This window comes from Rhinoderma darwinii, chromosome 5, assembly GCF_050947455.1.
Source record: "Rhinoderma darwinii isolate aRhiDar2 chromosome 5, aRhiDar2.hap1, whole genome shotgun sequence".
Lineage (NCBI taxonomy): Eukaryota > Metazoa > Chordata > Amphibia > Anura > Rhinodermatidae > Rhinoderma > Rhinoderma darwinii.
In genome coordinates this window covers 25,139,055-25,153,384 of record NC_134691.1, presented here as the reverse complement: position 1 = coordinate 25,153,384, position 14,330 = coordinate 25,139,055, and the positions used below count along the sequence as shown (strand labels likewise).

Here is a 14,330-nt window from a genome sequence, read left to right as displayed (position 1 = left end):
GCCATCATTGACAACTTCCCCATAGCCACCAGCATGCTGATGGTTTCCAAACAACAAAACTGACCAGATGTGACCAGAGTAGAATACAAGGCATGGTAAGACAAAATCAGTACGAGAAGCCATTTGCAGATTCCTAAAATATAAAACGACAACTGCTGAATGATAGAGCGATCGAGGAGCGATCGAGGAGCGATCAGCTGCCGAGCCCAGATCAGAAACTACAATCATTCCTCAACTACAGACAGGGCCAAAGAGTCCAATTAAATACATTTTAATAAACAAATTTAATTTTGTTTTCCTCCTTACAATGACGGAAGGAACATTGTTTTTTGATCTGCAGTCCGTTCCATCTGCTGACACAAGAACCTGCAGAGCATTGCGCCGGGGTGAGTGCCCTGTGCAAAAATTAAATACCAGGAGGAAATGTAAATGATCGAAGCCCCTGAACAACACTTTGCTGATCTCATTTTTGTTTCCACAATGATATAAGAAGTTTTCAGCACAGACGAGAGGCGCAGAGTTGCCGTCCAGCCGGAGGGACGACGTGGCGCCGCTGCAGTGTCCGCAGTCTCCTGCCTTCTTGTAGAAGTTCGTAAAGTTACAAAGAAAATATTTAAAAAAGAAAAAAAGTTCCTTATCCCAAGCGGCTCGCGAGTCTTCACTGGTCTCCCAGCCGAAATCCTTGACCCCAGTTGTGCCGTCCTCCGCCGGCTGCTTGATCGTCTGCCGCTCGTCTGGCACTTGCTGGTGGGACGCCAAATCCTGATACTCCGCCTCTTCGGCTTGGGAACCAACGGTACCTGAGGAGAAGAGAACAGAGGATATGGATTCAGATAATACAGAGCATGGTGGCCCTTCTCACCCCGTCTCGGTCCGGTATTTCCAAATCGTACATACTGACTGGACACCCACTGTGATGTCACGTGACCACGGCGGGTAATCATGGCATGCCGCTGCAATTCATTATGGATGCCGGGACGTGCCATGATCGGCTACCACGATTAACTCAAAGTATATTGTAAATTTTTATTTTATTTGGTATAGCCACGGCGTCCCCCGGCCCATAGATGGGGGCTCTGAACGGTTTTAACGCTGAATTCCTTAAAGGGGTTCTCCATATTGGACAATCCCGACTTGTTAGAAAGGTCCCTTAAAAATAATCTGATTACAAAGTATCCGCCTGCTGTGATCCCCAGCGATCAGCTGTAATCTGTGGGGGAACCTGGCAGTAAGTGTTCAAATTCCCTGCAGCGCCACCACAGGGGAAAAGAATCAGGCGCCATTCACATCCCATTTGTGTTATCCGCCAGGCGTATACGTGGACTATAATGGGTCAAACTTAGACCAAAATAGCATCCATTTGGTTTATGTTTGTCCCAGTTTACGTTGGGATACTGTTTTTTGAAAGTACTGAGCTATTCTGTACTAAAAAAAGAAAAAAAAAAAGAAAAAGGGGTATACGCGAGGTAACGTTGTTTTTTTTAGCATTGATCTTCGTGGACGACGTAATGCTATACATTTGTATCAGTTTACATGCAGTAAATCCATCCGTTTTTTTTTTTTTCTTCTTTTTTTCTATCAGTGTTTACTTTAAAAAAAAAAAAAAAAAGTATACGTTTTTAGGTAAAAAAAAAAACGGAGAAACATAACGTATGAGTATACGCTAAAGGTACGCTATATAAAAAAAAAACAGACGCAAACAGAAAATGGTCCACTTTTTTTGTTTTTTTAAACCGTGAACAGTACAAACGCCATGTGAACGGGGCCTTATGTTTGAATGTTTTTTTTTCTCTAGACACCCCGTTACATCATTTATAAAAAGTTCTACAAATTTTGTACAGACCTAATGCTTCTCACAATTGAGGGTTTGCTACAATTGTATGCGGTCTAGACACACTGGACTCCAGATGGACATATTTTACCTGCACTGATACATTGTAGCAAACTATCAGAAGAGGATATATGCCGCGGATGTATTAAGCTCAGAGTATTGTCTAGACTCCATACAATTGTAACAAACCTTCAGTTTACATTTTCAGTTTCTGGATGAGAACACTAATGCCCATTCACTGACAGCTAGCCGAGATCTCAAAAATGATGAAGAATTAACCCCTTGCCGCCACACCACTTTTCGTTTTTTTCATCTTTGGTCTTTCCTTCCCAATTTACAAAAAGCATAACTTTTTTTAATACATAGCCGTTTGAGGACTTGTTTTTCATGGGACCAAATTTAGATATTTTCTATTTTATTAAGAAAAAAAAAAATAGTTTAAGAAACCATTTGTTGTGTCGCTATTTTCTGATACCCAGAACTTTTATTTTTCTGTCTATCGAGCGCTGTGACAAGGTTTTTCGCGGGGCGAGCTGTAAGATTTTATTGGTACCATTTGTGGTAAATGGGTCTTTTTGATCACTTATTACATTTTTTGTGGGACACAAGGTGACCAAAACAAGAGCGGTTCTAGCGTGTATATAGATTTATTTTTTTATACGGCGTTCACTGTCCAGGTAAAATATTGTTATATTGTAATAGTTTTATATATTTACAGACGCAGCGACACCAATTATGTTTGTTTTGTTTTTTTCTACAACACTTTTGGGGATAAGTGGGAAAGGTTTTTTTTTTTTTATTATTATTATTTTTTACCTCTGGCCTTCATTAGACCTCCAGGCTGCTATGACAACCATCGGCACCCCGCAATCGCGTTGCGGAGGGGCAATGGGCTGTCGGAGTGGGCCGTCCCCCTCTTTCTAACGTTTCGATGCCGCGTTTTATAGCGTGGTTATACAGATGAGTGATTTCCCTTCCCGACCGACACCCACCGAGCACGCGGCAGGCTCAGCCCCTGAACCCGCTCAATAATTCCCTCTTGCCGGCTATGACGTAACTCTAGGTCAAATGTTGACAAGGGGTTGAAAGTATTTGTGGTGAAAGCAAGCAGTGTAATATGTTATGTGAAGGGAAGGAAAGTTACTCACAGAATCTGAGGTGTGGAAAGAAAGCTCCTGCCACCGAGGTCCATTGGATATTTGAACATTAGGAAGAAGTAAAGATGTCCGACCAAATTCCCGATCAGCTCATTGATGATCCTGTAACAAAGAAGCACTGGTCTCACACTTGTCCTCTATACACCAGACACTGCAGCGTCAACGAATGGATCGAGTCACTTCCCAGAATGCAAATCACCAGTTTAAGCGCTGTGCAGACATTACGCTAGCAAGGACGGCAGATTTCAGATCCGGAACCTGCAGAATTGCGAATGCAGCTCTGGAGTATAATACCGGCTGTAACGCAGGATAAGTAATAGATACAGAATGCCGTCTATTTACAAAGTTACTCAACTTTTTATGCAGATTGATCAGATGCCTTTAATCCCGCATCAACAGGGGGATCAAATATTCTAGATTATTGGACAGTCAAATTACCGTGGATGCCGGATTAAAGGAATATCTTTGTACGAACTGTGAAATGGTGTTAGTTGCTGCTCTGTGGTCAAGTCACAATGCAAGTTTGTAAATGTGGGGGTACTAGAATTTACCAGGGGACAATAAGAGGTTGTTCTGGGTGGAGAAGCACGGAAAACAGACGTCTTAAAGGAAACGGTCCACAATTCACACAGAGCGGTCTCATTTCATACTTACGATCCTCCAATGATGTAGTTGAATCCAAGTATGACCCAGGGTAGATAGCACGCCTATAGTAAGGGAGACACGAGACCGCCATTTACAGGATTGACCATATAGTAATGGGCGCAATAGAAAATAGAGGCTGACCAATCAAAAGCCTCCTTTAATGGTCTAACCTTAACCCATAACATGGTAGATAATATTGGTCTGTATACCACTTCTCATGCCATCTCTGTTTTGTGAATTTACAGGCTGCATTTTGAGATATGTGACACGTTAGGAGGGGGAAATGATCAGCCCGTGCTCCAGCCAATGGATGCAGAGATACCGGCATAGCTCCCAAAATTTAACTCACCGTTCGCGGGGCAGTTTTAGGCTCTGCCCCTGATCCACCGGGAACCCAGACTAAAGATTTTTTTTAGAAACGCCCACTTTTGGGTATTTTGCATAAGCACCGCCCCTTTGAGGTTCAGCAAAAAGACGGGCCAGTTGAAAAGGTATGATAAGGACAGTGTGGGAACAAGCAGGAATTTGGACGGCAAGGTCTTTAGAATTGTTTTTCTATTTTTTACAAGTTCCTCCGCATTACTATATATTGCTGCTCAGGTATTATCTGGTCCAATAGTTTTTCAAGGAGAACCTCTGACTATGACAGACATTACAAGAAGGACAACAATGTGGTCCCTAAATAATATTATACCAGAGGGTGCAATCACTCCCATTAAATACCCCCTCTCTATGGTGCCAAATAGACAGGCTGAAAATAAAGCACTTCCTGCTTGTATGGGGGTCACATGGTGCCTCTCAGCCAGTCAGCAGCTCTGAAGAGGATCATGTGATGCGACGTCTGTTTTGTGTCACACGTTCCTTTTCAGGGCTACGGATTGATTGAGAAGCATCATGTGACACACCATGTGACTCCACACAACCAGGAAGTTCTTTCTATAATCAGTAGAACATTATTCGGGGAATCACACTGATCGGACATTATATAATACGTCTGTCATAGTGACAGATTCTCTTTAACCCCTTAATGACCAGCTACATTTTTCTGTTTTTACCTCTCTGCCTTTCAGCAGCCATAACTTTTTTTTATCTTATCACTGACGTGGCCGTATGAGGCCCTTGTTTTATGCCGGAGAAATAGGATTTGTATTTTTTTTTTTCACAGTTTGGCGGTAGAATTTTTTTTTCTATTTTTACCGCGTGAATACAGGAAAAAGCGATTCTCGGCATTGTTTTTCATGTTTGTTTTTATACTGTTCACATTTCACAATAAATAACCTGTTAGAATTATTCTTCAGGTTATTACAGTCGTTTAGATACCAAATACATGTAGTTTTTGGGTTTTTATGTAATATATGCTAATACATTACACTGTGTTACTATGACCCAGGCTTCTGTTAGGGCAGCAGATAGTGTACCCGAACAGCAGGCAAACGGAACAGAAAGCCCTGGGGTCCTTTCTAGGTCCCCAGGGCTGACTGCAGAGGGATTTCCCAGTTTTTGATCACGTCACCGGGTTTCAGATGACACGATCAAAAAGGGGAGTTCTCGCGATCAAAGGGTTAAACAGCTGGGGTCCAAATGTTTTCCGCCCCCAGCTGTGTTCAGCAGGCTGCTCTAAGATCAGGAGCGCTCATCAGCCTCTTCTACGGCTGCGCCAAAAGACGTCGCTGTAGACTGGGGACCAGCACCGCCTGCCGTCAAAAGATGGCGAGCAGTCATTCAGGAGTTAAATAAATTAGACCATTGTATTGTTTATCTTAAATCAGAACCATCTTCTCTGTAACAACCCTCAGTCAGAGCCGACAGTCCCATAGATAGGACTATTTTTAGTCAGATTATTACGTCTATAGCCGCCTTAAACGGAACCTGTCAGCAGTTTTGAGGTCTCAGATATTAATCATACCTTTTGTCTCTGTCATGTAAGTTGCATGACCGAGAAAACAATGTTTAATTCCCCCGGCACGCCGATCCCAAGTGCCACTTGAAGCGCAAGTGCTCCTGCACGGCACCCTTTAGCTTTCTCTTGATTTCCTGCTAGAGCCGTCACCCGGAGCAGAGATCGGCACTTGTGATCGCCGTGCTGGGGGAATCAAACTTCAGTTTACAATGCCCTCCCCTGTGTTGCTCGGTCAGCAGTTTTGAGACCTCAATACTGCAGCCAGGTTTCATTTAACGCAGTTGATCTATAACCCTCGTACCTTGAATCTTGTTCCGAACCAAAACGACACGATCATATCCCTGTTCAGCTGGGACCAGACGTACAGGACGGACATGATCAGCGGGATCATCAACAACTGAAAGAAGTAACAGGACACCATCAGTCTGCCGGAACCGACAATGAGGCATCCAATAGGAGCGCAACGTCCTGTCATCATGGGGCATTTAGAACATTAGAGATGTAGTCCCAAAATTGACAATTATCACCTATCCACAGGATCGGTGATAATTGTCTAATCGCTAGGGACCCTACCAATCACAGCTGTGATCTTTACAGATTGCTAAAATTAAAGAGGCTCTGTCACCAGATTCTGAAACCCCTATCTCCTATTGCATGTGATCGGCGCTGCAATGTAGAGAACAGCAAAGTTTTGTTATTTTTAAAAACGTTCATTTTTGGGCAAGTTATGAGCAATTTTATATATATGCAAATGAGCTTTGAAATGGACAACTGGGCGTGTTTTTATTCGTATGTCCAACTGGGCGTGTATTGTGTTTTTAACTGGGCGTGTTTACATGTATGACGCTGACCAATCAGTGACCAGTCAGCATCATACACTTATCTCCATTCATTTACACAGCACAGTGTTCTTACTAGAACGATGTGCAGCCACATACACAAGTGCCCTGATAATGAATACACATGAGCTCCAGCCTAGACGTCATGTGTATTCACAATCCTGACACTTCTGAAGCTTTTCTGTGAGATTTCCAGCAAGGGGAGCGAAATCTCGTTTACCTCGTAATCTCGCGAGATTACGCGTGGCTTGCTGGAATCTCACAGCACTATGTGCTGTGTAAATGAATGGAGAGGAGTGCATGATGCTGATTGGTCACTGATTCGTCAGCATCATACACTTCTATTCACAACGCCCACAAGTAAACACGCCCAGTTAACCCCTTAGTGACCAGCCCATTTTAGGCCCTAATGACCAAGCTATTTTATTTGTTTTTCTATAGTCGCATTCAAAGAGCTATAACGTTTTTATTTTTTCGTCTACATAGCTGTATCAGGACTTATTTTTTGCGGGATTAGTTGTGCTTTTTAATGGCACCATTTTTGGGTACATATAATTTTTATATTAACTTTTATTAACCTTTTTGGGGGGGGGGATTATAAAAAAAAACTGAAATTCCGCCATTGTTCTATGCGTTTTTAAATTGACGCCGTTCACTGTGCGACGTAATTAACATGTTACCTTTATTCTATGGGTCGGTACGATTACGGCGATACCACATATGTAGAGGTTTTTTTATGTTTTACGACTTTTGCACAATAAAAACACTTGAACTAAAATTATTTGCTTTTGCATCGTCGCATTCCAAGAGCCGTAATTTTTTTATTTTTCCATCAATGTAGTGATTTTTTGGGCTTGTTTTCTGCGGGACAAGACGTAGTTTCGATTGGTACTGTTTTGGGGTACATGGGACTTATTGATTCATTTTTATTATGACTTTTTTGGGGGGCAATGGAAAAAAATTGCAATTTCGCCATAGTTTTTGGCGTTTTTTTTTACGGTGTTCACTTTGCGGTTTAAATTACATATTAACTTTATTAATGGAGTCATTACGGTCGCGGCGATACCACATATGTGTACTTTTTTTTTTTTTTACACTTTTACTAAATAAAACCACTTTTTGTGGAAAAAAATGGATTTTTTTACTGTACTTTTTATTAATAATCTTTATTTCACTTTGATGACTGATTTTATTAGTCCCACTAGGGGACTTTACTGTGCGACGTTCCGATCGCTGCTATAATGCTCTGGTATACTTCGTATACCAGAGCATTATTGCCTGTCAGTGTAAATCTGACAGGCAATCTGTTAGGACGTGCCTCCGGCGCGTCCTAACAGGCATATGTCCAGGGCAGACCTGGGGGCTTTTATCAGTCCCCCGGCTGCCATGACACCCCATCGGAGACCCGCGATTTCATTCGCGGGCCGCCGATGGGTGACAGAGGGAGCGCCCTCCCTCTGTAAACAAAGTTAAATGCCGCGGTCGCTATTGACGGCGGCATTTAACGGGTTAAACGGCCGCGATCGAAGTAAACTTCGATCGCGGGCGTTAGAGCAGGAGCTCAGCTGTCATCAGACAGCAGAGCCCCGGCACCAGCCTGCACGGGAGACCCGATGGGGTGTCATGGCAGCCGGGGGACTGATAAAAGCCCCCAGGTCTGCCCTGGACATATGCCTGTTAGGACGCGCCGGAGGCTGGGCACTTTCTAAGTGTCACGATCTTGTTCTAGCAATCGACAAAGGTATCAACTAGAATATAGGCTTTGTATCAGTGAATGGAAACCTCTCCTGAAAATATTCTCCTACCCCCAAAAGGTATCAGAGTTCTAATAACAATCCCTGCAACTGTGCAAGCAGCGCATTTTTCAGGATTTTAATATTCAGCCTTCAATTCACTGATAGCAAGCAGAGGTCTTAAACAGTAAGGTAACAAACACCAAGTAAATTAGAAAGTTATAGACAAGTTTTATTTACAAAAAAAAACAAAAAACTAGAGAAGCCTTAAAAAGTTAAAATTGCTTACATGCTGTATATAGCAAGTGCATACAAAAACAAAAAGGCCGATCGGAACGTTCAAAGACACAACCGTGGCACTAATCTTACCTGCATGTCCATTATAACGCCAGTTATCTACCATTGCAACATTAAGGAAATCCTGCCATGAGAGTTACATCGGTTAGTTTCCCCTTTAAATCAAATCGGCCTTCACTGCCAAGGGTGTAATGTAATACGTCACAACGAATATTCAAGTTATAACAAGCGTTTAAAACGACAGCTTGGTATCATATTAAAGCCCAGAATCTTAGCTTTTAAATGATACCAGGCCCAATATTCTAGGTGCAATATTTGGGGTGCAGCGCTCCTTTGAAGTCGGGGAGCAGCATGAAAAGTTTCACTTCCTGGTTCTGTGTCTGTGGAGGGAGGAGGAGCTGCAAGTGAGAGCAGGAAGGAAGATCACAGCCAGTCACTGTTCTCTCCCCCTGTACAGACTCCAGTGACCCCAGGGGGGAAACAGTAACTTTTCTTCATGTTAACACCCCCCCTACCAACCAGAGAGGATATCTGCCTGGCAATCGCGTTGCCCGGGCTGACAGGGACAGGACAAAGAGAGCTTCCCACCCTTCCTCCGCAGCACAATCAGCAATGATCGCAGTGCTTTAGGGGTTAAATGTCCGGGATCAGAGTTTTCTCCCATTAGTGCAGGACTGTGGCTGTCAATTACAGTCGCACTACCGCTTCTGATCTCATGGGCACGATCACCAATGATCTACACGTATGTCATTCTGCGTTAAGGGGTTAAACGGATGCCCAACAGTGGCACGTCGCCCGTAGGCTATAATGGCATCCATTTAACAGATAGATGATGAAAAGGGTCCTAAGAGTTCATGATCCATTATAGCTTATGATTGACGGACGCCACTCTTAGGCATCCGTCACATTCACCATTTAACGCATAGGTCGAGAGCTTTTCTTGGCGTACATGTCAAACGTAGGCCAAAATTGTGATGTGAACATAGCCTTACGGGCATCTAGAAGCAGAACCCTATAGACAACCCAGCATGGGTCCTAAGGGAACACAAATGATGTACTGTGCCTTTAAAGGATACAACAATACAGATCCAGTTGAAGAGGAGCATGAACATATAATCTGCGGGTCGTCCATCAAATGCACCTGGAAAACACAAGTGAAAACTGAGATAAGACACAAATACCAGAACAGCAGCCCATCACTTGTGCGATTATAGCGGGAAGCTGCATAAATAACAATTCCCTTACGTATCTGTACCTGTCCCTTTAAATATGAGATAATGATAAGGCAGACCGGGGAATCACTCCGCAGATCCAGCAGCAGCTGGAGGATTACAGCAGTCTGTATTCTGTGAATGGAGCTGCAGTGATCTGCTAATAGATCTTGCCCACCAGAGCAATGCCAGTAATAGGCACCAGTTATGGGGGTGTTGGGTTTGCAGTTCTCCAGTACTTGTCATCCTATCGCTCCTCTGTGCAGTCCAAAAAAAGACCTCACAAAGTGTCAGAATGTCCAGCAGAACATTAAGGGGAGACACCGCTCAATCAGCGAACATGGTGCTAAACCCGGACACCAGTGTGAACAGAGCCCGACTTCTATGCTGTAATACAGAGGTCTCCAGCTGTTGGGATCTGCTGGGAGATGTAGAAATACGACGGCTTAACCCGGACCCGCTATGGAGATCTACACTTGGTGCAGCAGAACCACTGCGGGTTGGGGTGTTGCGGCCATAATGCAGACCCTAGACCACCTTTTTGGTGAGATGTGCGAACGTGGCCCAACAGGGGATTCTGGTTGAGTTGCGGTTATTTACCCGTTTCCAGTCGTGTTGAATATTGATACAGGAAATACAGATTCACCATGTAAAGAAATCCTGAGCCGGGTCCAACCGGGAAATAAAACGTCGAAGTGATCGGTCTCCATATCTGTTCAAATAAAGAGCAGAATCACACATTACATGACCGGAGCGATGCCACACAGCTTTCCCACAGTCCTGAGTGACAGTATCTACAGAAGGGAAATACACAATGATCATGGGGATTGTCCTTACCGGGGGGGGGGGGCAGTTTTCAGTTGGGAGGTTCAGTCGCACCGAGATTTGTCATATGGCACGTAAAACAGACACGTTGCAAAGGATACACACGCTGTAGCGTCGGCACACAAAACCTGGTTGAAGAGGTTTTGCCCCCCCAGTGATCAGAATACAGCTTCCATTGGGGAGGCCCCCTCAATCGTAGTAAAAATTGTGACAAACACACACCGGCCTCCACCTCCCTAGTAGCCAGCAGAAGCTCCCACCCTTATTTCCCCAGTAGTCACAGCAGGACTCCCTTACTAGTAATCATAACCGATCTCTCCTCACTTCCCCAGTCGTCACAGCAACCTCCTCCCACCTCCCAGGAGTAAGAGCAGGACTACTACCCAACCACCCCACCCAGTAGTCACAGCAGGACTGTACCCCAGCACACCCTCCCTTCCAGTAGCCAAAGCAGGACACCCCAAGCCAACCAGACCTCCAGTAGTCATAGCAGGACTGCTCCAGCCCACCCTCCTTTTCAGCAGCCACAGCAGGACACCCCCAAGCCAACTTACCCTCCAGTAGTCAAAGCAGGATTGACACCTCGAAGCTAACCCCCTCCGGTAATCACAACAGGCCCAGGAGTAAGGGTATGTGCACACACACTAATTACGTCCGTAATTGACGGACGTATTTCGGCCGCAAGTAGTGGACCGAACACAGTGCAGGGAGCCGGGCTCCTAGCATCATAGTTATGTACGATGCTAGGAGTCGTACATAACTATGATGCTAGGAGCCCGGCTCCCTGCACTGTGTTCGGTCCGGGACTTGCGGCCGAAATACGTCCGTAAATTACGGACGTAATTAGTGTGTGTGCACATACCCTAAGAGCATGACTCCCCCCTACCGACAGTAGTAACAGCAAGACAGTCCGCAGCCCATCCTTCTTCCAGTAGCCACAGCAGGACACCCCAAGTCAACCCACCCCCTCCCAGTAGTCACAACATGGTATCCCACTTCTGTTGGATGCTACATACAAGCTTACGAGCTCTGTATTGGGTGGCAAACGGCTGCTGAAAGCATGAAAAACAGGGAGCAAAACCTTGTCGCCAGTGCCGTTTTTCTAGTGGTCATGAAAACAGGTTTTGTCCATCCCTTGAAATTTTTTTTATAATGAAACGTTCTGCAACTTCCCTATATATAATTTGTGTTTTAGTTCCCCATCATTTTCAAGATCACTGCTTGCTTTTAGTTAGTAAGAAGATTCTTGTTTGGATCCAGAGGCTCAAAACATGTCCTGACCTAATACTGCTCAAAACTGGCGGTTTGCTACAATTTTATCCAATCTATGCGATCCTCTACGATCATTAATAGCGGTACAAACCTCATAGTTTGCTACAATGTATCAGTGCAGGTAAAATGTATCAGCCTGGAGTCCGGACTCTTTAGTGAAGGGCAATATGAAAACTGCTGTCACAACTGTGCCCTATAACAACTCTCAGGAGTGGTGAGTAAATGCTGGAGGATATGCCAAAGCACTGGTACATGTCACTCCTGCAGCTCTTCTCATTCAGTCACTATGGTCAGCGATACTTACCTGCGCTCCAGACAGCAGACCGGTCACTCCACCTACTGGTCAACATTACAAGACTGGATTCACAGCAAGTTGTAAAGCAAGCCTTACTGAATCAGTAAAAGCTTATGTCACACTGACATCTAGTGGCACATATGAAAACTGCACTGCATCACGTCACAAAAAACAGTGAAAATAGCCCCTGAAAAAACCCTAAAGTGAGTGAGTGAGTGTGAGTGTGTGTGTGTGTATACATACACACACACACAAACTTTAACTGGTTGTCACAAAGCGGCTAAATAACCTTTCCTTCACCGTTGTTGGTAATTGTTCAGTATATAACAGACACGTCATTGCTGCTCTGTAAACCCTGAGGAATTGTATGGAGAGAAGTGACTCAGGTGCTGCAGTGGCGTCACCGTGTAGAAGTTTCATGTTATCCATCTGCTTCCTGACATGTAAATTACCAGGCAGACAGTTTCAGATGTTCACATATACAGAACCATAGAAGAGCGAGGGACCAGTCATGGTGGATGATTCTTCTACTTGTATGGAAACACCTGCTCAGCCCCTGAGGGTGCAGTATAAGGAGATCAGCTTATATAGGGTTACCATAAAAAGCGACCAGACGGTAATGATGTAAAGCGGGTCACAAACGGCCCCATTTCTCTGCCTGGTATCAGGCCGCAGCCCAGCTACACCGCCGAAACTCCATGTTGGTGAGACGTGTCCTATGTTCATAGTAAAGTAACACACTTGGCAAAACGGATACTCGGTTATAAGTAATGCAGGGCCTGAGGGGGAGGAGCATGACACAGGGATTAAACTACAACCAAAGAAAGGCTCACTGAGTCATGCTCCGCCCCCTCAGGCCTTGTTAGATTTAAAACAATGTATTCATTTTCTCTGGAGTATTCCTTTCATTGAGGGGATTTATAAGACACACGATGGTCCGTACAGCTGCAGCTGTGTCTATAGGTTCACAAGAAGGGGGTGCAAATGGAAGCAGCCAATCACAGTCCAGCTTTCAAGCGGAGCTCTGATTGGCTGCCAGCACAACAGTCAGTTCTATAAGGGTCGTTTTTCCAGTGCGCTCGCGGTATACGTTGGAAGAACTTTCTGATTTATGCTACTGTATAGGTTTACGTTGCCTATAGGCTCCTGTTATAAAAAAGTAGATCACGCAGGATACGTTTTTTTTAAATAAATGAGTATGTAATTGCACAGTCGACTACACTATTATATACAGTTAAAAAAAAAAAAAAAAAAGCTATATCAATATATTGGCCCGATGGAGGCCAAAACGATTCTCTGGGGTCCTACGGATAATTTGGCATATTCGACGTGAGCTTCCTGGTGAGCAGTGTGAATAGAGCCGAACAGTTACAATACATCTGACCTAAAGTGTTTCCATGGGAACTACAACTGACACAATGTATCCCAATGATATTATTAGAATGAAGGCTCTTTGTCTGTTGTCACTACATGGCTGGTCAGTACGGAGCGACACACAGCGGGGGCAGAGCACCCCTATATAGTATGGGGCAATGGTTGCGACCTGTGACAGCCGGGGCACGCTGGGAGATGTAGTTTACATGGGTACACACAGACAGAAGTGAGCGGCAGAGGCTGCCGGGACATTACCTGGAACTTGTGCAGGAAGTACTCAGGCCACAGGATCAGGTACATAGGATTGATAAGGCCCAACTTCCCAAATAAGGGGACAGCAATGGAGCTGGCGAACCAGTACCGGGTAATGAGCGGGATGCTCCGGAACCAGTCCCCGAGGTCCGACATGGTGACAACGGAGGCAGCAGAGACACCGGGCCCGGCACCTGCGCCCAGTACTGACGTGTCCACTCAGAATTCGACTGTCGTGATACGTCACCGCCGCTTCCGGTCAGCTGTCACCGTATACCCCGCCCATACAGGAGGCGCGTGTCACGTGGGGTAGCGGGAACAGGCAAATCACGTGTCATAAAATTGAGCTTCTACGGGGTAGTCACGTGGAGTTCTATAGCCGTCTTAGTGCGCGTGCATGCCGGGAGCTGGAGGGAATATAACATTGCCTGCATCTGAGCTCCCATGATAGTACCAGCCACAGAACCCGAATAATAGTGCCAGCCACCATGCCCCTATAATAGTGCCAACGAATGTGCCTTCGTAATAGTGCCAGCCACGGAACCCCCATAATATGCCTTTACTATAGGATTTATCTCCTATGAGAAAAAGAAATCCATTATCCACGTGCATACAATCTATTGCTCCATGTTATCAGCCATTTCAGCCCGGGGAGGGGCTGACTGTAATGTCACAGGAGACTGCCAGGAAGTCCAGACA

At 44.9% G+C, this 14,330-nt stretch overlaps 1 protein-coding gene across 1 annotated transcript; it reads right to left on the bottom strand.

Moving 5' to 3' along the window:
- Positions 1–255: 255 nt before the first annotated feature.
- On the bottom strand, positions 256–13,897 carry DERL1 (derlin 1). The gene is made up of 8 exons (XM_075825773.1): positions 13,635–13,897; positions 10,214–10,325; positions 9,479–9,543; positions 8,475–8,501; positions 5,835–5,930; positions 3,643–3,695; positions 2,980–3,090; positions 256–800 (listed from the first exon to the last, which is right to left on the bottom strand). Exons 1-8 carry the CDS (start codon positions 13,785–13,787, stop codon positions 659–661), a joined length of 759 nt encoding a protein of 252 aa, XP_075681888.1. The 5' UTR covers positions 13,788–13,897; the 3' UTR covers positions 256–658.
- Positions 13,898–14,330: the final 433 nt, after the last annotated feature.

Excerpts from the sequence above, each read along its gene's own strand:
- DERL1 (XM_075825773.1), bottom strand. The coding sequence starts at position 13,787 with ATGTCGGACCTCGGGGACTGGTTCCGGAGCATCCCGCTCATTACCCGG. Across the intron at positions 5,931-8,474 it reads GCGTTATAATGGACATGCAG|TTGTTGATGATCCCGCTGAT; the intron begins GTAAGATTAGTG and ends TACTTCTTTCAG. Across the intron at positions 801-2,979 it reads CTTTCCACACCTCAGATTCT|GTACCGTTGGTTCCCAAGCC; the intron begins GTGAGTAACTTT and ends TCTTCTCCTCAG.